The 24,960-nt window shown below is 39.7% G+C and overlaps 2 protein-coding genes across 3 annotated transcripts in view; one reads left to right on the top strand and one right to left on the bottom strand.

Annotated features, from left to right (window-relative positions):
- The window catches only part of bmp2k (BMP2 inducible kinase), a 60,801-nt gene extending 55,373 nt beyond the window's left edge, over positions 1-5,428 (top strand). For both annotated transcript variants that reach the window (XM_056376940.1, XM_056376939.1), the window contains one exon: positions 3,203-5,428. In XM_056376940.1, coding sequence (XP_056232915.1) covers positions 3,203-4,647 — 1,445 coding nt within the window. In that variant the 3' untranslated portion in view covers positions 4,648-5,428. The remainder of the gene's footprint in view (positions 1-3,202) is intronic.
- A 3,001-nt stretch (positions 5,429-8,429) lies between these two features.
- Positions 8,430-16,739, bottom strand: paqr3a (progestin and adipoQ receptor family member IIIa). Its single transcript, XM_056376941.1, has 8 exons — positions 16,589-16,739; positions 15,444-15,654; positions 14,602-14,764; positions 13,760-13,915; positions 10,871-11,068; positions 10,451-10,541; positions 9,767-9,950; positions 8,430-8,892 (listed from the first exon to the last, which is right to left on the bottom strand). The coding sequence occupies exons 1-7, from the start codon at positions 16,647-16,649 to the stop codon at positions 9,808-9,810; spliced, it is 1,023 nt and encodes a 340-aa protein (XP_056232916.1). The 5' UTR covers positions 16,650-16,739; the 3' UTR covers positions 8,430-8,892; positions 9,767-9,807.
- Between the last annotated feature and the right edge of the window lie 8,221 nt (positions 16,740-24,960).

The following is a 24,960-nucleotide window of genomic DNA, read 5'->3' as shown; positions in this document are numbered from 1 at the left end:
TACTATGACGTTTTTATGACCTTTTATGCCTTAATATAGTATGATGTATTTTTGACTTTTTTTGCCATACTATACCATGACGTTTTTTTGGCATTTTTCTGCTATAATATACTTTCACGTTTTTGGCATTTTTATGCCTAATTATATTATTTTTTCACATGCCTTGCTGTACTATGAAGTTTTTATGACCTTTTATGCCTTAATATAGTATGATGTATTTTTGACTCTTTTGCCATACTATACTATGACGTTTTTTTGGCATTTTTCTGCTATAATATACTTTCACGATTTTTGGCATTTTTATGCCTAATTATATTATTTTGTCACATGCCTTGCTGTACTATGACGTTTTTATGACCTTTTATGCCTTAATATAGTATTATGTATTTTGTCATTTTTCTGCCTAACTATACTATGTTCTTTGATGCTTGACCATACTACGACGTTTTTATGACCTTTCATGCCCTAATATAGTATGATGTATTTTTGACGTTTTATGCCATATTATACTATGATGTTTTTTGGCATTTTTATGCCTAATTATATTATTTTGTCACATGCCTTGCCGTACTATGATGATTTTACGACCTTTTATGCCTTAACATACTATGACGTCTTTTGGCATTTTTCTGCCATCATACTATACTATGACATTTTTTGGCAGTTTTCTGCCATACTATGCATTCACGTTTTTTGGCATTTTCTGCCTAACTATACTATGTCATTTGATGCCTGACCATACTACGACGTTTTTATGACCTTTCGTGCCTTAATATGGTATGATGTATTTTTGACGTTTTATGCCATGATGTTTTTTGGCATTTTTATGCCTAATTATATTATTTTGTCACATGCCTGACCATACTACGACATTTTTATTACGTTTTATTCCTTAACATAGTATGATGTATTTTTGACATTTTTATGCCTAATTATATTATTTTGTCACATGCCTTGCCGTACTATGACGTTTTTATGACCTTTTATGCCTTAATATAGTATAATGTATTTTTGACTTTTTTTCCATACTATACTATGACGTTTTTTTGGCATTTTTATGCCTTACTATACTATGTCATTTGATGCCTGACCATACTACGACGTTTTTATGACCTTTCATGCCTTAATATAGTATGATGTATTTTTGCCGTTTTATGCCATACTATACTATGACGTTTTTTGGCATTTTTATGCCTTAATATAGTATGATGTATTTTTGACTTTTTTTGCTATACTATACTATGACCTTTTTTGGCATTTTTCTGCTATCATATATTTAGATGTTTTTTGGCATTTTTCTGCTTAATTATGTTATTTCGTCTCATGCTTTACCATAATATGATGTTTTTATGACCTTTTATTTCTTAATATACTATGACGTTTTATGCCATACTATACTATGACATTTTTTGGCATTTTTCTGCCTAACTATACTATGTTGTTTGATGCCTGACCATACTACAACGTTTTTATGACCTTTCATGCCTTAATATAGTATGATGTATTTTTTACGTTTTATGCCATGATGTTTTTTGGCATTTTTATGCCTAATTATATTATTTTGTCACATGCCTTGCCCTACTATGACGTTTTTTAGCATTTTTCTGCTATCATATATTTAGATGTTTTTTGGCATTTTTCTGCCTAACTATACTATGTCGTTTGATGCATGACCATACTACGACATTTTTATTACCTTTTATGCCTTAATATAGTATGATGTATTTTTGACGTTTTATGCCATAGTATACCATGAAGGTTTTTTTGGCATTTTTCTACCATACCATACTTTGATGTTATTTGGTATTTTCATGCCTAATTATGTTATTTCGTTTCATGCTTTACCATAATATGATGTTTTTATGACCTTTTATTTCTTAATATAGTATGATGTATTTTTGACGTTTTATGCCATACTATACTATGACGTTTTTTTTTTAGCATTTTTATGCCTTGCTACACTGTCGTTTGATGCCTGACCATACTATGATATACTATACTATTTTATACCTAATTGTATTATTTTGTCTAATGTCTTGTCATACTATGGTGTTTATATGACTTTTTATGCCTCAGTATACTATGGCGTTTTTATCAGATTTCATGCCATAGTATACTATGGTATTTTTATAACATTTTCATGCCTTACAATACTATGACATTTTATTACATTTTATGCCTTATTCTACTATGTTTTTATGATATTGATATTTTTTTACTTACTATAACATGAATTTTTATATCTTACTAATTTGTGTTTGCTGTGTTATTGTATTTTATCTTTTATTGCTTCCTTGGTTCATCTGGCTTACCTGTCATCACGTCCTGCCAGTTCAAGTCGTGGAGGGGTTTCCATTTTCATGTTCACAGCAGGGAGCCCTTTCTCTGCTTTCTAATGTAGAACTTCCACTAATAAGGAACAATAAATTGGCTCTTTGTGCATGGCACAACTTATTTTCAAAATAATCGGACACTACACTTGCTAATTAGACTGATTTCTAAGTTGCCATTATGCGAGTCATATACTATGATGTTTTTTTATGCCTTATTATTCTATGACATATTATACCTTACTGTAATCTCTTGGAAATGAATTAATATAAGGCACAATTTCTTTCATCAAATGCCAAACGAGTAAGAATTTATAGAAATGCAGAAGGAGTAGTAATTCCTGTACAAAGCTTTATTTTTGTAAGCCTGGAGGAAGTGACTGACAGCTTCAATCTTTTTACCAAGAGATTTGAATTTAAAAGCAATTTTGTGAATCTTGAAAAGCCAGGCATCTTATTTCTTTGGCCTCTAAGCCTGTTCTTCTTACTGCAGAGTCAGAGTAGAGAAGTCAGAGCAGCTTTCAGACCATATTGAGTTTTGCGATTCTCCTTCGTTGCTCCTTCTGCTTTATTATTAGACAAACTATTAGGATTTGTATTTGTGGACTTGGGGAAATCCAAATGGAAGCCAAGTAATCCTGATTTCAGTAATGCCACATATCACACAAGCCATGAGGTATTATTAGGAAATGAAAACTTGTACTTGTACTGGCAAGATTCTCCGTCTCACTCGTCCTTTAATTTAAAATTTTCATAATTAAACTTAATCAAAACATCTGCTAGGGGCTGAGGTCTCAAGTAAATCCAGAGTCTTACAATACAAGTAAACTGGTAACATCTTTAACTCTTACATTTGTGTGTTGCTTCTGCAGGTACCAATGCGGTAAAGACTGAGCAGAGCAACGAGGAAGTCAGCGTTCCTGCCCCCATCTCAACAACTGTGGAGGATCTGCAGCCACCTGCAACCAAGGAGCACAAACCAGGCAAAAAGAGTCACTGTAGATCAGGTGAAGAGTCTGACAGTGACTTTGAGTCTGACCCTCCTTCACCGAAAAGCAGCGAGGATGAAGAGCCAGAGGAGGATGAGGCACTGAACAGTGAGCACGGCGACGACACTGAGCCAGAGAATTTAGGACAGAGGCCTCTGCTCATGGACTCGGAGGAAGAGGGCGAGGAGGATGATGATAAACACAGCTCTGACTCGGACTACGACCCCAGCCGAGTCAAGAGTCGCTCAAAGAAACCTCCAGCTGGTAAAGCAGCTGCTGCAACTCCCAGGAGAAGTCCACATGGAGATTCCACGATGACTCTGATCACCCCTCCTGAGTCGCCCAGCGGAGCGAGAGCTGCTCCAACTGCGGAAGCTGTGGATGTTTTTGGTGCTGTTCCCTTCCTGGGAGGAGCCTCGCCTGTCGGGCCTGCAGAAAGCACAGACATCTTTGCCAAAGCGCCTTTCAGGCAAGTCAGCCAAGAGCAGCAAGTTGGGGACGAGTTTGATGTTTTTACCAAAGCACCGTTCAACCGGAACCTCTCCAAGTCTGGAAGGAGTGGCAGTGATGTTCCCATGGGCCAAACGCCGCCCATTTCCCCTGAAGACATTGACATTTTCGGCTTCTCTCCCTTCCACCCAGGCCCCACGGCGCCACCTCCCATCACCTCCAGAAGCGCAGACGATATCTTCCAGCCATCTTTTGAGGAGTCGGCGAGTCCTCAGCAACAGAGGCTGAAGCAGCGCAGCCTCCAGAAGCTGTCGTCACGCCAGAGAAAAACCAAGCAGGAGTCCACAGCAGGTGGCAGCAATGGGAAACGGCACCACGGTACGCCCACTGGGGGGCGCAAGACCAACAAGCCAACTTACCGCACACCTGAGCGAGTCCGCAGACACAAGAAGGTCGGCCGGAGAGACTCGCAGAGCAGCAACGAGTTCCTCAGCACCTCTGACTCTAAGGAGAACATCAGTGTTGACATCACCATGGCTGAAGGGAAAGACAAAGGAGCCTCTTTGCCAGTAGACGACGCTCTTTTAGACCCGTTTGGAGCCAAACCTTTCCACCCTCAGGACGGATGTCGGCACAGCCAGTATCAAGGCCTTAGCGACAGTAAGAGCGACATGGGCACAGCCAATGGCAAGTCCTGGACGGGTTCTCTTCATGGTGCTCTTGGAGAAAGCAAAATCATGGATGACTTTGGGGCGGTGCCTTTCACAGAACTGGTCATCCACAGTGGACCTCAGCAGCAGCAGCAGCAGCAGCAGGCGCCCTCGCAGCCGGTGGATCTCGACCCGTTCGGAGCTGCACCGTTTCCCTCAAAACAGTGACTTCTCTTGCGTCTTCCTGCTCTGTTTGCTGTTAAATAACCCCTGAGCTTCTTTTTTTTTTTTTGGTTTGGGATCATTTTCAACAAGTCATGGAACCACAAGCTAATACAGTCCTGATGCTTCTTTTTTGAAAAAATTTTATCACAGCTCTCAGTTTGAGTAACAAAAACCTAAGTCCTGTGGGGTGCGAGTGTTTCCACATATCTTACAGCTGTACCTGTTTGCTGAGAGGCCTTTTATGCTGCATCTTAACACTTTTAGAGACATTCGAACCGGAAGACCTACTCGAAAAATTGTACTGTGATTATAAGCTTGACGTTTGACTGCTTGACTCGCTGCAAACAGCTCCTTATGGCCTGCCTTGTTTTTTTTTTTTAGCACCACAAAGCCTTACCTGAGCTCGGCTCTGCCTTGCTGCACAGTACCTCGGAAAAAACACGACACAATCGGCCCACGTTGGGCTCTTGTGTCGGTGGAAATCGTTTGGGAGATGACCTTAACCACTTTGTTTTATCCTCATTAGACCTTTCTCTATGCATAATTTCACAGTAGTCTTTACGCAGCCACAAAAGGCTGTGATCTGTCGCATGTCACCTGAATACTAGAAGGGATCGAATTTTATTCTACTTCCTTAAAAACTGTTAATTGCGACAAGTTTAAATTTAGGCTCCTAACTTTTTTTGCAGTAAACTTGTATGTAACTAATGTTAATTTTTTATGAAGTTACAACTCAACACATTCTGTTAGAAATAAGGAAGAAATAAAACACACAGCCGCATTAGATCACTAGTCTAGGGTTTGTGTTTTAAGAAGTTTGACCCATATAGAAACGTATAAGCTGCACTGCTCCTTTCTCAGCTCTCAACATTAGATTTTGTAACATTTTTAAAATAATTTATGCTCATTGAAACGGCTACTGCACCAACAGTTAAAGGACAAGGCTGGTGGTATTCTATTGATTTTGTTACTGTCCACAAAGGCCATGAAAAGACCAAAACCAACGATGGTCTCTAAACACAGCCCATCGGCTTCTACTGAAAACGGAACTCTTAAAAGCAATAGCTTGACGTTTTGCTAAATAAGGTTATTTAACCATTGATACCCCCTCTTTTATATGTCTGTTTAATGGGGAGCTACAACCAGCTCTGTCTGAAAGCTACCAGAACCTCTAAAGATCACAAATTGGCAATTTGGTCTTTTCATGGGATTTGTTGACAAAAAAAAAAAGATAGACTTTCACCAGCCTTCCTTGTTAACACAGGTCTCTCTGCTGCAGAACGAGGTAAATAGTTCATTAAAGGGAATCCCCCCCCCCCATTTAAGACGGACTGCGAAATCTGTGATGTAATATTCAGGTCATTTGTCTCCATGACAACACCTTTCAGCGCTGAATTCTTCCATGAACTCGTTCTGTGTGCTCTACGTCGACGGCCTTAAGCATTTACCTACACAACCCATTGGCACATTGGTTTGAATTAAAGGTTGCTGTGTTTTCACCAGTGGAACCATTTGATACAAATACTTTACTTTTTATTTTCACCAGGGTAAATCTTATATTGTATTTATCATGCTTTACTGCTGTTTGATGCAATAAATAAGATTCATCTCAGTGCAGCTGGAGGTGGATTCTGTAAAGTGGAATTTTAAAACAAAGCAGTTTAACACTTTTTAAACAGTACACAGTTAATTTTATTTAGAGTCGAGTTCAGCAGTTTGATTGCTCGCGTATGAAAAAAGTCCAAGATACAAAACTTCAGCTGCTACAAAACGAGTCTCAGACACACAAGAGCTTATCAAAGACGACATGTTTTCAGAGAAATCTTCACACAGCAGGTTTATAATGAATAACTTAACACAGAACCACAAAAAGAATCTGAAACCGTAACACCAGAGAACGTTCATCTACGTCTAAATCTTAAAAACATTACATATCACATAGAAAACAAATGACTTTCATTCCAAAATGAGACAGCTACCATTCAACTGGACACCTACTGTGATTAAAGGATGACTAATGGGACATGCATTCATGTTTGAAGCATTAAGACTAGTATTTTTACATTTTGAGTGATTCATCTTCCCAGCATGGATGTGTTGCATTTTGGAATGAAGGAAAAAAAAAAATTAAAAATCGACTTTTAACATTGCACATCACCCTAAATGAGCTGGAGAACGTTTAGACGTCTGAAAACACTGAGTTTACCCACAGTGGGAGAGTCTCATCGGTTCAGGCAGAAAAAGCAGTTACTATTTTCTAACAATGAGTAGAAGCAAAGAATCTACAGTAGATAACAGAGCTGCAAAGTACAGAGAAAAACTGCAGTTGTAATATGAAGTGCAATGACATGTGGATTACAGGTTTCTAAAATGTTAAATCAGTGCTGGAATCTTTAAAAACAAGAGTGTCCTGATTTCAAATGACTTGTAACTCGACAGTAATTACAGTGACGTACACTTAAAAATTACGATGTGCAGAGTCAATCAAGTGACGGCTGCACAACAGGATGTAGTTAAGCCTTGAAACGAACTATAATAAATGCTAAAAAAAAAAAAACAAATCATGAAATTTAAGACCGGCCTTTCCTAAGTTTGTTTGTTGTCCATCAACGCACATGTTGCATCATTCTCTACAATGATAATGAACGCAGACAGATGAGGGCCTTTTCTTCCAGAGTAATGAACTGGTGCTGAAGCTTTAAAGAAATACACATAAGCCACTGAAATGTCTGTACCAAATATTTTCTCAACTTTTCAGTTGCATATTTGTATCGTTTACTGTACAAGAAGTTAACTTATATAACTATACATATATATATAGTGTAGACATCAGTATTTAGAGTTTAGAACTGGGACACAGTTTAAAAGGCCTGAAGTCTCACTAGCAGCCCCTACAGGCTGAGCTGCTCCCCCACACACTGACCACTCGCCCTCCACACAACTCTGGGTTTGTTTACAGAGGCGACGGCAAGAATTTCCAATTACACTATAGTTTTACCTGTCAGCCGACAGCTTTTCTTTAACGAGCCGCAGTTTAAATAAATAGAAAACACTGCAGTAGCGAACACTGAGGCTTCTCCTCTCAAACATCCTGTGCAGCTCTTGACGTACATGTCAGTGTGAACGGAGGCAACGCGGCCCCGACACAAAAGAACATAGAACAAAAAACATTCAATTCTGGAGCACCAGGTACTCACATGTCTGCAGTTCATGAGTCTCTGAAGTACAACATTTCACCATCCTGTGACTAAAACAACCTGTTGTTCGTCTCGCTCAGCGGTAAGAAAACACAAACACCAACACTGTTCCCAATGAAGGACAAAAACCTAAAACGTGAGAAAATGTTGAGCGTCTCCGAGTCTTTGGTTTTTCTATCTACATTAACATGAAAGAGAAATATACTGCTCAGTTTTTGCTTGTTTTGCCACGAGGCTGCTACAAAATGATTTCAACATTTTGGGAAGAAAAGAGAATCCATTAGAAATAATTTGGTTTGAGTTTAACTCTACACATCTCAACCATTTAAGCTTACAACACCCTAAAAACTGATTGTTTTCTCACACCCACTGGTGACATTTAACAACTGAAACATTTCATTTTCCCTTTAAAGGACATTTCATGTGATCAATTACTGAAGGAAGCTTAAAGGCTGTGGTTTGTTTTCAAAGTATCAAACTACATACAAAACAGATTTTTTTGGGGGGGGGAAACGCCTCAGGTTGAGAACAACTTAAAAATAAAGTGTTACAATTGAAAATTGGGAATTTTAAGAGCAAAACTTTACATAAGTCGAGTTAATTTAATTTTCCAAGAGCTACATGATGTTTTATTTACAGGCACTTACAAAAATTTGCAGGATCTCTTCTAAAAAAAAAAAGGAAAGAAAAAAAGAAATGCTACTGGACTGAACCTGCTTTCGTCTGTGATTTATAGAGAGGAACAGACAGTTATTTTAAACTTCTGTAAATGTGAATGCAGTGCAATGGCCTCAAACAAAACTGAAAAGCTGGTAAAAAAAAAAAAAAAAAAAAAGTTTTAACCACTGTGACCTTCCACCACTCAGAGGTCCCGTTTTATCTTAAAGACATACATACACTCCACATCCTGGAGGCTCGCCGGCCCTCTGTTGGTTTCCTCCGTCGTCACGGAGACTCACAGGTAAGTGGTAACACTGCGATGGACTGAGAGCCTGGTGTGCCCCTGCCTTCTGTCCAACGATGCTGGGATTCACTGCAGCTGTTCACCAACCTAAAGAGAGAGAGAGAAAAAAACAAACAGTTTCAATGATGACAGAATTAATAATTAAAATCATAATAATAACCAATTACGGTCGTGACGTGCCACATAATGAAAACTGTGACGTATGTTCTGTTGAGTGAAAAACATTCGGTTTCGGTATCAAACGATATCTAGCGTTAATTATGTCACTTAACCTCCTAAGACCCGAGCTCTATTCTTTGCTATATAGGCTGATTGGGACCTGAGAAAAATGATGTCCACATATGAGGACATTAGTTTTAAATTTCGATTACTGAGTGGCTGTATAATATCCTCATATGTGGTCACCAGGCCCTTGTTGAGAAAAAGTTAGTATTGTGGTCTAGAGAACCCAAAATGTGAGGTCCACATATGTGGACGCCAGGTCCTAGGAGGTTAAACATATTTCTCAACTTCAAAATCTAAATATGAACTTTTCATTTTAAGTTTTAACTCCACAGCCACTAAAAACTAAATCTAAAGTATAATCCTGGAGTGATTCCGGTTCTGTTCTGTTTTTGAAAAAATTATTTTTCATCAACTGGTTTGAGTTTACCCAAACTGAAACAGTTTAAAACTCTCAGCCAAGAAAACAGCTGGAGGCTTATGTTCGAACTCAGTCTCTCTTTCACTTGGATTTCATATTAATTCATATTCAGAAACAGAGTAGAAGCCAAATGCACCATAGTTTTTCTTCCAATTTTCCTCTAAAATCTTTTTAACCACTAGTAAAAGACACATCACTGGACGTGACTTTAACATTTAGACCAGAACACTTGATTAACAGTGAAACCTAATGACAGATACACTGGGAGATATCTCCAGTTATCAGGTTCAGTGCAGTGACAGTGGAGCTGCTTCTTACCGTCTCAAAGCGGCAGGACTCCCAGAGTGCTCAGCAGTGTCCTAGGCGTGTTGGGGGGCGTCGGGGCAGGGCTGGCTGTGTCTGTACGCCATGATGAAGCCTGATGTCTGGTGCCACCAATAAAACATCAGCACTAGAAGCAAGTGCCACACCTGGTGACTGGAGCCCAGGTAGTTCAGCTGACCTGCAGCGACATTAAACCAGAGTCTTGACAGTTTTTACTTTGGCTGCAAAGTCCTGACACACTGAAAGACCCTTTTCTGATTTTGAATATAATGTAATATAGTAAGTTTTTAAAGCATCTTTAACATTGGTCTTTTACTTGTGCCACATCATCCTTCGAAACAGCTGAGGTACATCAAGATACTCTGCAGGTAGCTGTCCAGATATTTTTGTGCAATCTTAAGATTTTTTAAGATCTGGAAAACACCAGATCAAATTTTGCAAATTCACATAAAACAAAAATGTAAAACATTGTTCATGAAGCTTATGAAGCTAAAAACGCCTTCCCCTCCAAAAAATAAAAATACAACCTAAAGCCTCTTAAACATTTCACTGGTTAATATTATAATATTGGTCATTTATGATCAACTCTGGAGCTATAAATACTTATACTGCATCATATTTTAGTGAGTACAGAACAGAGTGACTGTGACGCCGGAGGAAATGAAAAAGCAGTCTCACCTGGGAAGTAGCGTTCAGGAACTTTGGAAACGTAGAAAATGAGAGCTAATGCTGCGATGAAGTACATGCCGAGGACACGAGGAACAAAAGCCTGAAGCAAAAAAAGAAATATTTACTGAACCAGTGTGTGGACAGAACTGAACATCAACAACCTGAAACAATGACTCATGCCCCTGCTGAGTGAGCTGCAAGTATAAATAACATTATTACAGAAGCACGGTGCAGCACCTGTTGTCTGAAGCTCTTCCTCCATATTTGTTCCTCTATAAATCATTTTCAACTTTCAGATTAAATTTGGTCAAAATATTGAAGGTTCACACGGCTCAACATCAAATTTAATCTCTCAAAAAAAGAAAAGAAAAAAAAGAATCAAAGTAGAGAACATCATGGGTATTGCGACACGGCGGACAGCGCGCTCACCTGGACGAGCTCAGAGGAGAAACCCCCCGTGATGCAGATCCAGTGGACGGTGGGGATGAGGCCGTACCCGGCCACCGAGCAGAAGATGAGCGAGCGCAGCTGCTTCCACTGCTTGCTGAGGTAATGAGGGTGGATCTGAGCGAAGAAGACGGCCAGGATCATGGCCAGGACCGTCACCAGGTACACCTGCCGCCAGTACTGCAGGGAGAGGGTCAAAGCTCAGTATTTACATGTAGCAGGTTCAATTTAAGAGTTTTAACTTGTTCTGAAAAGCAATTTATTTTTGTGCTTTCCTCCTCTGCAAAGAACATTGTTTTCAGCTTCTACGTTTCATGCTCAAACCATTAGTCAACTAATGAATGAATCATTTATCCAGCAAAACTATCAAATGTCTCGTTCCTGCGTCTCAAACTTGAGGTTTTGGTGCTTCTCTCCAAAATTCTCTCCATTTTATATCACAGACACTTAATGTGTTTGAGTCGTAATGAGCATTTTTCACTACATCTTCGTATAATCGTGAATTAAAATAATTGTTTGTAGCAGCCCCGGACTGCTCTCTGATCCAAATCACTTGAGTGTTTGTTGGTCACTTTCACTTTTTTCACACTCTCTCTCTCTCTCTCTCTCTTTTTAATTAACACCTCAGGCCATTTCATGTATGGGTTTATTTTATTTGCATCGGCATTACAATGATACAACTAATTTGCTTGGAAAAAAAAGCTGTGAAGATCTGTCCATCTGCTCTCCTACTGTTTCAGTTGTTGTCATATACATGAACATATAAAAGCAAAGCTGCAGCGCGCCCTCGGATCTGCACGTGATATTTAAACTTCTATAAGTGACTGTGTAAAGTCTGGACACTCTCGGTCCCTTCTGTCCATTTGTGTGGATGTAGGCCTCCGTCCAGTCACACGTCCTCGTGTGACGAGTCCTGCTGAATTTCACAGTGAATAAATTTGCACCAGGAACAAGGCCCCACTCGGCTCCAGCCAAAAAAAAATGTTTTAAGCTCTTCTGCTAACAGACACCATGTTCTCTCCTCCAGATCTACATTTCTACAGCACTCTGACGAGACCAGACTTTGACTAGCTAAATATAAAAATCAGCTTTTCTGTAGGGACTTGGCTCTCCATAAGAGTAGAGCCACCCAGAAGCAAGAGCCCCAGTCTTGGCAGGGACTGAGGGAGGGGGGCCCTTCGCTGAGACGGCTCCCAGACTTGCGAACGTCATATGGTGGGGAACAGGAGTGACGGACCGCACCGTGAACGCAGCCATCTGGTTTGGGCTGGAGCAGATTTCAGCTGCGTTCTGGGGGCAAAATAACCCGGCGCTTCCAATATGCGGGGGAAAGCGAACAGTACGGAGCGAAGCCAAACACTTCAGGAGTAAGAAAAAGAAAAAAGAAAAAAAAAAAGAAACAAACCGGACAGAAAAAAAACATGGTGGTGGGCGGCTGGAATAAGGAACTGAAACTGGCTTGTGTCACAGAGGCTGCTTTCCAAACGGCGAGCGCGGCGAAGGTGTCGTGTTGCTTATTCACCAGGAACAATGAGTCAATCAGCAGAGCCAGACTGTGGGCTCCGCTTCAGCTTTATTCAATTACTGCTTCTCAAAGGCCGAGGATGTTGCAAAGTCCTGGGAGTTCGGTTATAGATGTTAAACTCTCAGTGCATTTAACGCTCACACAAAACCATGTTTACATCATCGATAATATACATGCAGTAAGTTTAACAGCAACGTAAAGGGGATCTTTTGTTTAAAGATTTGTATAAAGATTCCCTATAATCAATGATATGAGCAGCTGGTATCTGATCTCAATTATTTATTGGTACAAGTCAAAGTCAGTTCAATGATCTTCTTTACTTGTTCTCTGATCAGTTGGTTTCTCATCTAAACTGTAATTTGGTCACTTCACAGTTTCTATGTCGACTTAAAATGACATTGACAGGAGGGAAACATTAACCGCTATTGATTAGACATTATAACTAAACATCTCACTGCGCAACAAGAAACTGGCTAAAAAGAACAGTCACCTTTTTATATCATTTTATGAAAGTAAATTTCTCATACAGCTGTTTGTATTTAGACAAAATTTAAATTCTGAGGACTCTGCTTCTTTCTTAAATAAAAAATGGTTTATGTAAATAAACATAAGTTTGTATTTCTCAAAGCTAAGGTAAGACATCAAAGAACATCCCTGGTAAACAAAGAGTCTCAGCAGCCTGAGATTCTGGAAAAGTTGGGAAAAGAAAAAACTCTCGCAGCTCAGAAATACAAAATATAATACAGGGTTTGTACAATGAAGCTCGTGACTAATCTCTCAGGAGTGTTCAACTTTGACCTTGCTCATGAATTTAAAGTGTAATGCCTCTTCTGTTGGATCCCTGAGTAAATTTAATTATTTTTTGCAAATGTATTGGCAGCAAGAAACAGTGACATGTTGATTTACATACTCAGGGAAGCGAGATCAAAGGGTTAGAGCTAAACTTGATTTTTCTTTCCTCAATAGAATCTGACACTTTGTTCAATAGATAACACTAATCTTCAAATAATCTGATAATATTCACACGCGACACCTTATCTGCCCATCTGATTCCATCAGGAGCAATTTCAGCAGCGTTGTGGTTATGTGGAATTAGGATGCCAGTCCTTTCGGTCACTCATCTGTACTGTGTATCTGCTGTTTTACTTCTGCTGCTGCTGTGACACTTGAATGTCTCTGTGTGGGATGAATAAAGTCTGATCTGATGCGTTGAGGGGAGCAGTAGCTGGTGAACGACCGGAGTTACCGCCTACTCATGTCAACATACAGACAAAATAAAACTAAATCGTCACGCGGATGTCGGAGCCTGATGAATCAGAGGAGTGAACTGCAGGCTGAAGACTTACATTATTGCAGTAGAATGTGTAGAAGACTCCGGGGACATAACATCCCAGGATGCCGATGGAGATACCGGCATAATCCAGCGCCATCCAGCGGCGGCCGGTCTTCTCTGAGCGGTGGCAGCAGAACAGGTGGTAACCCACCGAACACAGCATACACAGCTGAGTCATGCGAGGGCCACAAACAAAAAAAACAAAGAGACAGTCAGACATTACAACAGAGAAGGATGCGATCTACAAAGCAAGATATCGAGTAGAAAAATACGAATAATCTAACAAGAGATGTCCCCACCGCTCTTCACTTCAAAATTCCCCAGTTTCTCAACAGTCACATTTTTAATTGGATGTGACAACTCTGTTTGTCAGATCCCTGTGTTTATTTTTAATTTGCTAAGAATATCTGCCAATATTTTGGATTAAGTCTGATGTTATTCTGTGACCGCTCAGATTAAGGTAACACCACACAACTGTCACATATGCAGTTTCCAAGATATGCGACGAATTTGAAATCACCACATTGCTGAACACTAGGTCACAACACCTTGTTGTAACTGAGCCTCGAAAGCAGAACACAAGCTAAAATAAGCCTAAATAAACTTTGCTAAATGTGAAGGTGACGGAAACAGACATTAAATATTGTTTGCAATTAAGCCTTATTCATTTTTATTAACTGGACAACAAACTTAGAATTTGGTGTGAAAAAGCAAACATGTATGAGTTCAGATATTTATACTTAAACCTGACAAAACAAAACCACCAGTGCTTTGTATTTATAATATATAATATAATAAGATGACATCATAACCACACAGTAATGGCTGACGTAACTGGAAAACTCGGTCCTGTACCTGGAAGCAGAAAAGCCCAATGGAGTAGATGACGTAATCCTCTCTGGAGGCACCGAAGGCCGGCAGCACAGAGGCCATGTTGTACACCCCGAGACAGAAGAAGAGCAGGAAGCCCAACAGATGGCTCCAGATATTCACCGTCTCATTGGACAGAATGAAGAGGCTGCAAAAGAGGATTTACAAACTTCAAAATCAGATAAAATATGTCAGTTCTCCTCGTCCTAAAATCATCCCTCACTACAGACTGGCATCAGTAATCTCAGCCGCACAGCTCACAGTATTTATATTCATACTTGCCTAGAATAAAATTGCTTTAGTGTAATTAGCTGTTATAACTCCCCGAACAAACTTCTGTTGCTTCACAAAATCCGAATCAATATTTGTCAGTGGTTAAATATTGTTCTCAATAAAAGAAAAAGGAAACCCCATCTGTATTTCAGGATATCGATTTATTTTTCAGGAAGTATCCTTAAAGAAAGAAAAACTGAAACAACACAAAAACCCACTGCATGTCAAGGACAAAAAGACAATGTTTTGTTTTCCTGCACTGTTGAAAGGAAATCACCCTCTTCTTATGTTGTATTATTATATAAACAGTGTTCTACAGTTTTAGTGTGGACTGAGAGGATGAATCTAAATTGATCTAAATTTTAAAAACGTAATAAAGCACTGCATGAAATATTCAACAGACAGCTGATTAAAACATCCCCGAGCCAACCACTAAAGTTGACTCTGCACACTGGCTTCCCTGAGGAGTGATCAAGATTCAAAATTTCTCCTTTGGGGAGTAATGAGGAAATACAAGACAAGTAATGAAGTCACTTATTAATAAAGCTTTTCACCTTTTGATGCACAGTCTGGAGGGCAGGTAGGCTCTGTATCCATCTGTGATGTAGGGGTTCTCCCTCAGAAACACTGGGATCTGTTCGTAGGTGTACAGTCTGATCCCTCGGGGCACCAGCACAGGCCAGTACTGATAACCTCCCAGCTCGATGTAGTGTGCCGTCTGGGTGTTCTTCTGAGGTTTCTGAGGCATGGCTGCTTTAGCGTGACCTGAAGCGGAGAAGCCAGATCCAGATCAGATTCAATTAAGGCTGGAACTTATATAGCAAGTCTAATTAAAAAACAGTAAGGCACGGTTGACCAGTTTAATGCCGACACATTTAAACTGTAGACAAGTTTGTCAGATCTACCTGCTACTGTGGCAGGTGAAATTTCTTACTGTTTAATGGAATAAGGAGTAAGTGACCAAGTTACTGAAACTGCATCTTTAATTATGTGTTGAATTCAACAAGTGAAGTACATAATGATCCTCTATTTATAGAAACTACAGAAGCTCATATCTGCTAGCTAACATTACAAGGCTACTTAAAAAGGTGCAGCCACCGACTTGTCTTTCATTTCATCTAATTTTACTTTACGTTGCGTTAACCATCTCCAATTTATCCGTACCGCTGTAATTTTAAGGAGAAAAACTAAATGCCAAACACTTCGATAACACCCCCAGAAAATAGCTCACTAGTTCTTTAAGAAGTCTTAGCAACCAAACTTTAATTCAATAAGCAGCTGATACACCAAGCAAAATGTGAATTTATAGAAACAATCCTATCTATCCCAATCTTTGCCCATCAATAATGGCCTAACTTTTACACAGTGTATTGGACAGTGTAACGGTGGCGAGCACTGAATCGCCGATATTGAAAGTTTTGGATTTGTTGACATAACGTGTTTGCTTTGTAAATCATTATAGGCCGACTGTGTCCAAAGCACCAACTGAACTAGAAACCATTTTAAGTGAAGTCTTATCCCGTAAATAACACTCTAGCTGACCGAGTCAATGTTAAAATTACACACTTTTCGAAGAGAGTTCGGCAACTAGTGTTTTAACTACAGCTCGAGTCTGTTTGAACAGGCTAACCTTATTAGAGGCTAGCTATTAGCTAACACGCCGCTTTGTTTAGAGTCAATAAATAAACAATAAACTTACCTTTTAGTTTGCTATATGTGTAGTTTGTGTCATTTTGTGGTTTGTAGTACGTGCTACGCATTTGTAAACATAAGTAAACACTGACTTAAAAACAACGTAATGTTTTATCAAGTTTCGGCTACAACATCTTCCAAATCACCACCGACGTCATCAGTGAAGGACCCCTTCCGTGTGTCCGAGGACTGCCTGAGTAAAAACAACAGACCCAAAACCAACTCATACCGATTGACGCAACTCCGCTGATGAAGACCTTCAAGCAGCTGGAAGCATCGAAAATTAGTAAGAGGACCTTGAGTCAAGATTTTTCTTTTAGAATTACAAACTTGCCAACTCTGCCATTATTTTCATTTATTGAATATTTGAACGACCAAAAGTTACACATTCATAACCACATTGCCACTACACATATTTTTACAATTCGTTTTTAGGATAAAGAAAAAAATATTCACATAATTCTCAATAGCCCAAGAGTTAATTAATTTAATATTGGAAACTCTGACTTATAGTTGCCAAAAAAGGGATATGATCTCACTTCAAATATTCAAATGAGTTGTTTAGCATGAAAAAAATAAGTAACAATGTAAACTCTATGGATTTGAACAGTGTCCACACTGGTTATAGGTCTCTTCTGTAAATTAAAAATAATTCAATAATTTAATATCTTTTTACATTGCTTGAGCCTCCTGCAGTACATGCATATACATAGAATTATGATTTCTGTCTGTAGTTTGATTAAGTTTGACTGGCCAAATCAAGACATAAAAATGCACCCTGCATGTTTTATATTTAAATACTTATTTGTTTGCAATAGGCCTATGTGTTGATTATATTTATTTACTACTTTATTTCACTAATTTCCAATTTTCCAGCAATTTGCTGTTTGCAAAGCACATAGTAAACGCCATCCATCTACTATATTGCTAATCTTTTTGAGGGTCGCTGGCTGCTGGAGCCAGTCCCAGCTTGGTCGAGAGGCAGGGTAAACCCTGGACAGGTGACCAGTCTATCACAGGGCTGACATATAGAGATAAACAACCATTCAAGATTACATTCACACCTACAGGTAATTTAGCAAGCACAAGCACAGTGCAGTGTTATTATTATAATTATCACTAATTGTGACTTCTTTCCAGATTATTACTTTTTTTGAGTTTTTGTTAGTACATTTTTGCCTTTTAACTGCAACAGAAATCTGCCGTTGCATGTTATATTTGTGTGTTAATGTCATGTAACCCTATAGGGACCTTGAAATGTCACAAGATTTATACAGCGTGGAGCTAAATGCATGCTGGAGTATGCAGGTGTGGCCCGTGTTGAATGTAGGCCGGCTGAGCGGCTCTCAGTCTCCTGGCTGTCATCCCGCTACACCGTGCGACTGTGTTACATCCTCCTGTCGCTAACTGTCATCAGGAATCCTCATCAGAGCGAGCGCTCTCTCCGCAGACCTCTCAGGTGTGAGAGACACTGGAGGATTCCCTCAGGAGCGAAGTCACACTCAGTCCTCCCTCTGCTGTTTACACCCCACTTTAATTGCCTCATTCTCAAGTGGAAGTGTGTTCTTCATTATCACTTCTAATACACCTCTCAGCACATCCACTCTGGCAAAGTGTCAGCTGCCAAGTTAAGATAGTAACTCGTGCATGCAAGGGCAAACAACAAGAATCTCCTGCTGCTGCAGTCGCTGCTTGAGTTACTTATTAATTGATTTTGTGGGCTTATATTTGGCAGTAATTTGCCACAAATGATTTTGAATGGAAAACAGTTAAAAAATAAGCAACACACATAGAGGGAAAATGTGCAACGTGTCTTTTTCTTCTACCTTCTTTTCCCTGAATTTTTTAATCAGTTGACTTCAGTTGTTTTTGCCCCTGGGGACGAGGAAGTTTGGGTGTCTTCTTGCTGCCGTCTTTTTCAGTTTCCAAGAAGGGGTAAAACCCAAATCTCACCAATGAACAAAGAAGCAGCGACCGCCAGAACTAATAGATAGGCTGTGATCCCTGTCAATCAGACAAATACACGTTAAAACAATCAGTGACATTTAGTCTTATGGGACAAGAAATATAAACTGGATGGATGTAAACAAACCGAAATATCACTAACAGTCCCTCATTACACACCGAACTGTGACGGATGATTACTGTCGTGGATTTTCTGTTAAAACACAGAAATAAAAACATAGACACCGAACGACCCAAAGATTATTAATTAAAAGATGAATTATTGATCAATAAGGGGACAGGGCTCACACAAAGTTGGTGAGCAGAATCATTCCCTGTCCCAACAATACAGAGTCAGGCCAAACTTTTTATAGAACAAAGGAGGAAGAAATGGACACGGATTGGTCGATTACATGCTAGCTTATGATTACAACCACGAGATAAACTGTACATACACATCTACTACTTATGTAAATGTCCTAAGACACAGGAAAACTAAAGTTACACAACGTCCCAAACCACGTGAGGCTCATGACTTCTTTAAGCATAAACAGGATGAGGAGAACAATGGGCTTCTTCAACAACAGCACCTTCATTTCTAATAACACACTCTTTATCTTATGATTTTATTTCCACATCTAAAACTGATAAACTGACCAATTTAATCACAACAGACAGAAAACAAAGTGTAAAGTTTGTTTTCTCTTCGCTAACCTGAGCGTCACCTCCCAGATCTCATCAGTTTATTTGATGATTATAACATAATAATTTACTGATAGGAACGATGGCCACAGCTGCGAAAGACAGACCCGGTTTGGGAACTTTGAAACTGTATTTCACAGACACAGACGCGTGGATCCGGAGTCAGGGCATAGTTAAAGACCTCTACAACACCTCTTCATCCGTCAGCCCCATCTCTAGTTTTAGACGGGGGTTATGTGCTGGAAGTATTTCTTGACAACAGTCTTCCCAGTGGCTCAGTGCAGCATCTCTGCAACATCGCTATGACGACAAGAATCTGGAAAGTAACTGTAACACCAGAGACTGTATTTACATTTTTCAGTCGGTGCACTGAAATCACACACAGTCAGCGCCTCCTGTTGCCTGTTAGTACAACATTTTATTTATTTACAGCATTATTATTTTTACAAAGGTCAGAAATGATACGAGATATTACAGGAGAGGTTTGATTAAAGATCAGACCCTGCTACAGTCACGATGGAGGACACACCTCTCACACGGAGCGTGTTCTGTGGACTCTGACGGAGGTTTTTTTTCATAAGGGCGACTCCCCTTCTCTCGCCCCGCCACCACCTTCTTCCTGACTCCTCACTGATTCACTGTGACAATCTGTCGTCAGCCCTTTTTTTTTTTTTTTTCCTGAATCTTTGTCTTTGATTTCTGTCCTCCATTTTTCTGTCAGACGTAACGTAGAGAAATGTGCCTGGATGTAATTGTACGTTTAAGCGGCGTGTAATGGAACATGAAATTAAAGCACTCCTACTTATACTCTGAATGTTTCCTCTAAAAAGCAGGGTGCGATTTGATTTGTGCATCGGCCTTTTCATCACATTTGTGATGATTATTGCGGAGATACAGTAAGTGTTCCATGTTATGGCCATCTTGGGATATTTTCTCTGGTGGAGCGCTGGCTGTGAATGCTTACCTACTATGTAATGTGACTGACACCGCATTACATCTTAATTGAGGCTGCCTACACAGTCTTGGCAAGTGAAAGTCGCTCCTTTCCAAACAAGGCGCCGTTAGACCGGTTTAAATAGAGACAGACAGGCCCCCGGGCTACCAATGTCCTTTGGGATTGTCAGGGTCATCAATGAAACACAAGGCTACACTGGTGCGCTCCTCTGACTGTTGCCCCGGATTACATTATTGTAAATACATTAGATGTTGTACCTCTTCTCACTGATGTTAAACACATGCTAAATTGACTATATGTTTCTGCAAAGAGGAGAAATGAACAATGCATGACATGTTTTCCACTGCATCCATGTTTTCGTTTCCTCAGTTTTCTCTCCCACCTGCCACTAAATGGAAAACAACTTTGATTTGGAAAAAAAAAAAAAAAAACCTCAAATCTAGAGGCTAAAATCTTTATTTTCCTTTCAAACCCTGAACACAAAGCTCACAGGCATCACAGGCTTTAGATGCAGGGCCCGCCAAATGTTAGCCCGCCTGCCGTGCCAAGACTAGACAGGCCCTTTGCAAAGCTAACACGGCCTCGCGGCGGCTTGTGCTCGTCAGCGGCCGGCTGGTCTCATTGGCTTTATTTATAGTCGGCGCCACAAGACATCTGCTGGAGACGAGACTCTGTCCTCTGTGTCCACACAGCACCGCACAGAGGGAGCTTGTCAATGTTTTTTCGAAGGCAAAGTGTTTGCGAGAACCCCGGTCAGAGGAGGGGGGGAGACGGCGGCAACCTCCTCTAATAGGACGGGTGTCCCCTTCGATTGCTTTCTCCACAGCTCTGATTAACGAGACCGGAAGACAGAGGGAGGCTTCACAGTTTGTCGTGTCCTGTGTGTTAGCCGATGTTTACTTGATCTGAGGGCTGTTGTTTGTTTGGTGTCTTCAGTCTGGTCGTCGCTCGCCACTATTTTGGGACACTGACACTTGGATGCAGCTCGGCAGTCGTCTGATGCGGCCTCGCCTTTTCCCTCCCCCACCTCCCCGTCCCCTCTCCTCCTCCGCCTCCCCGCTCTGTGTCACACAGAGTTTCTCTTCCTCTCCCATTCTCTTCTCTTCACATCGAGGATGTCTGGATGTCTCGGGCTGACCGTGCTGCAGGCCTTGACACAAAGTGCCGGGGACAGCTCTTTGCTCTTCCCACAGAGCTGGGGGTGAAGTCAGACTGCCACGGAGGGAGGGAGTGTGAAAATACTCTGTTTACATGTTCCTGAAAAGAACCAGCCTGGGAAAACCTCCATTACAAACACAGGCACTTCATGATGACCAGAAATCAAGAAGAAATCTGCTTGATCTCAGCCACAGATTAGTGACACTACATTTAACAATTGTATTCACACTGACCCGGGAGGTAGTGATTTTACGACCTTGAAACGGAGCTGAATTTGGTTGAAAAGTAAAATGTTATCAGATCTTTCAATTGCACATGACAGCATTTCACTTTTTATATTTCAACATGTGGTTAGAACCTGCTTCATTTTAAGTTTTGGAGTTTTATGTAACCCAGATCTAACCTAGATGCAAACTGTAGATCACCAAATCGTCAAATTAATACTTAATGGTAAAGAACCTTATCGGTTTCTTCCATTGGTGACCTCCCTGAGGAACCCCGTCCTTCTCATCCACGACACAACGATGGCGAGTAGTCTGATCTATTTGTGTGTTTGTATTTTCTTAGACTAAAACCTCTAAACCAACCATCCCATTGAAGCATCAGCATTACACCAAGCTGTACAACCTGCACAATGCACCCTCTCAGAAACACTGCATCAACATTACACTTTCACTAACATATGTAAGTATGGAAATCCCATGGAGATCTGTCGGGCTGGAGCAGCCCAGATACTGTATGTCAGCCCAATCAGTGAAATATGGTGAGTGGTTTAGAGGCTTAAAACAAACTGTGATAACTTTTTTTTTTTTTAATAACAGAACATACTGACATAAAATGAAGCAGGATTTTGCTGTTTGTAGCTCCAGGTTTATTTTGGTGGATGATTTGGATGATACTGCGACTCTCCGCCTCCCTAAACATCTAACCCTGATTCTATAACTGCGAGGCTTATTTCCCTTTTTTAAATTGACAAATTTTGGTAGCAGTTCAGGAGAAAAGTGAAAACATTTCCAACATGTTAGAAAATTGGACATTCGTCTGTCTACATGGTCTTTTTCAAAATAGCATCTGTCTAAAATAAAACGCCTACAGAGGCTCATCAAATGAACTTACATGAAGCGACAAAAACACACAGAATATACAGAGTGTATCTTGTTTTTTAAAGTAGTTAATAACTGTGATTGTATTGTTTATGTAAGATAATCATTTACAAAGATCAAGTTTGTTTTCTGAATATCTTTTTGCCTGTTTTTAGTTGCGTTGCAGCTACAGGTGGAAAACGAGCCGCTGAGCTAAAACGTGAAACATTTACATTCCCATGTTTCCCACAATGCTTTGTCCAAGTAGATAATCAAATAGTAAACAATTAAATCTGCTATTAGGCAAGAGACATCATGCAAAAAATGATGTAAAACATGATGCATCTCTCTGCTCGGAGGCCATATGTAGAGCAGTACATCACAAACTGGGATGAAAAAAAAATAGTAAAAAATGAAATGTTGCATCAACAAATGTTCGGGCGCTAATGTCTGAATCTATCCTCGTAGCATCTGGACCCCTGAGCTCTTTCTGGGAATGAAATGCCGTTGTTGCTCAGTCTTTTTTTTTTTTTTGTGAAAGTTTCAGCTGTATAACAATATTGAAAGGCATTAGTCTTAATCTCTGGGCTTCCTTTTACTTTTTTTTTATTTTTTAGTCTTAGAAGATACATCTGGTTCCCTGTCTTGTAATTCCTGCTGGGATCCCAAAGAAAAGCGAAAACAATTTTTACAACAGTGGAGGGGATTATACGGAGGAGGGCGGGCTGCTTTGTGTTAGGACATTTAGCTGCTGCTGCGAATCAGATTAATGCTCCTCCAGCAGCAACAACTGCTGCGATGTGTTGCACTTTCTGCAGCCGGACAAAACTTGCCGGTAATCCTTAATGGATCAGAAGTGGTAAGCCCATCCTCTCCACTCAGACAAACCGGTAAAGCTTTTTGACACAAAGAGTATGTATGCGGGATATTTTATCTAATTTATTTTTTTTTACTTCCAGAACAAAAAGCAAAAATAAGCCCTTTATTATAAAACTGACTGTAGATTAGACCTGCATATGCGCTGTTGCAGTTATCCTCTTGCTGCAGAGTTACATGGGAGACATGATTGGTTTTCTTGAGTTTTACAAAGAAGATTTAGATTTTTTTTAAAAATGACACAATTGTTTTGTGTGACTGAAAAAAAATAAAGCTTTTTTTTCTGATTGTTACTTGTACCTTTTATAATAACTCACCTAAAACAACTTGTTTCAGGTCGGGGGGGATGAGGGGTGGAGGTTGGGCACGTAATGCTGCAGCTCAAATTCTGCAGCAGCCGGTTGCTGACATGATGTGGAAAACTGAAATGCTCCAGCCACTTGGAAGAATCTGCAGAGAGACATTAAATAGAAGAAACTGATTATTCTGATTAAATTCAAAATGTAAGTTGTTGAGACAAAGGCAGCTGAGTAAGTTATTAAACAGATTTAGTCTGCAGGACAATGCAGCTCACTACAGGAACGACCTGCAACACAAACTGAGGCTAGAGATTCTCATCCATCTGAAGCACTTTAATCTCGTTCTTACTGATATTCGTCGTATGAATTGTGATTATTTAAAAAAAAAATTTTTTATTAGTGGTTCAAGTGTGTGATGATTTTTGTTGTGATTGTGAGACTCAATAATGAATGAAAATAATCTCAGGTCCCATTGACGAGGATTTTTTTGAGCCTTCAGCTGCATCTTCATCGTCTTCATCAGCGAATGCAGCCAATCACATGACCTACAGGAAATGGTTGTATTGTTTTGTTTGTTTTGTTTTGGCTACAATCTAAATGGTTGAATAAAAGGTAAAAAAAAATAAAAATACAGCTTCCTCCCTGCACAGATGCTACGTATATTTATATATTTACAAAATAAAAATATCAGTATAACAGTTCTGAAACTGTAGATCTACAGAAAATGTGAAAGTCCCTGCTGATTTATAGGTTCTGATATTTTTCAGGTGCAGGTGTAAAACATGATTTCTCTCCTTCTCAGATTCAGTGTCTTTAAAAATTTGGCTGTTTTTAGAAACAGAATACAGGCTGAGAGACCATATAGAAACATTTAATTAAAAAGTTAAACAAATAACTAAAATAAAAACACACTGAGATTAGCAAAAAATATTTCAGACCTTTATGGCAGCTAATCCAAACTTTCTTTGCGATTAAGATAAAGATTAATTCAAATGTTCACCAATATTAGGGTTTTAGGGATACAACAAGATTTAATTTTCATGATCCAGGAGAATGCTATCACTACATACTATATTATTGTTCGTCTTCAGTTTTCATTGTCTTGCAAAGCAGCTTGTAGCTTATTAGCATCTAGCACCAGAATCAAAAATCAACAATCAACAGATCTAGCCTCTGTGTGAAGTTTAGCAATGAGCCAATCTCACAAATACATATTCTGTGTCAACACATCCGTGTGTTTCAGCTCCATTACTCATAATTTTCACCTTCGCTGTGAAAAGGAGGATTTTCATCCTTGAGCTTTTCAGTCGGATGAGAGAGGAGAGAGGATTCATGAGGAGAACACTGCAGTGCTTTGTGACGT

This window comes from Seriola aureovittata, chromosome 5 (assembly GCF_021018895.1).
Source record: "Seriola aureovittata isolate HTS-2021-v1 ecotype China chromosome 5, ASM2101889v1, whole genome shotgun sequence".
Classification (NCBI taxonomy): Eukaryota; Metazoa; Chordata; class Actinopteri; order Carangiformes; family Carangidae; genus Seriola; species Seriola aureovittata.
The sequence above is the reverse complement of the archived record's forward strand: the minus strand, read 5'-3'. Positions and strand labels throughout refer to the sequence as shown.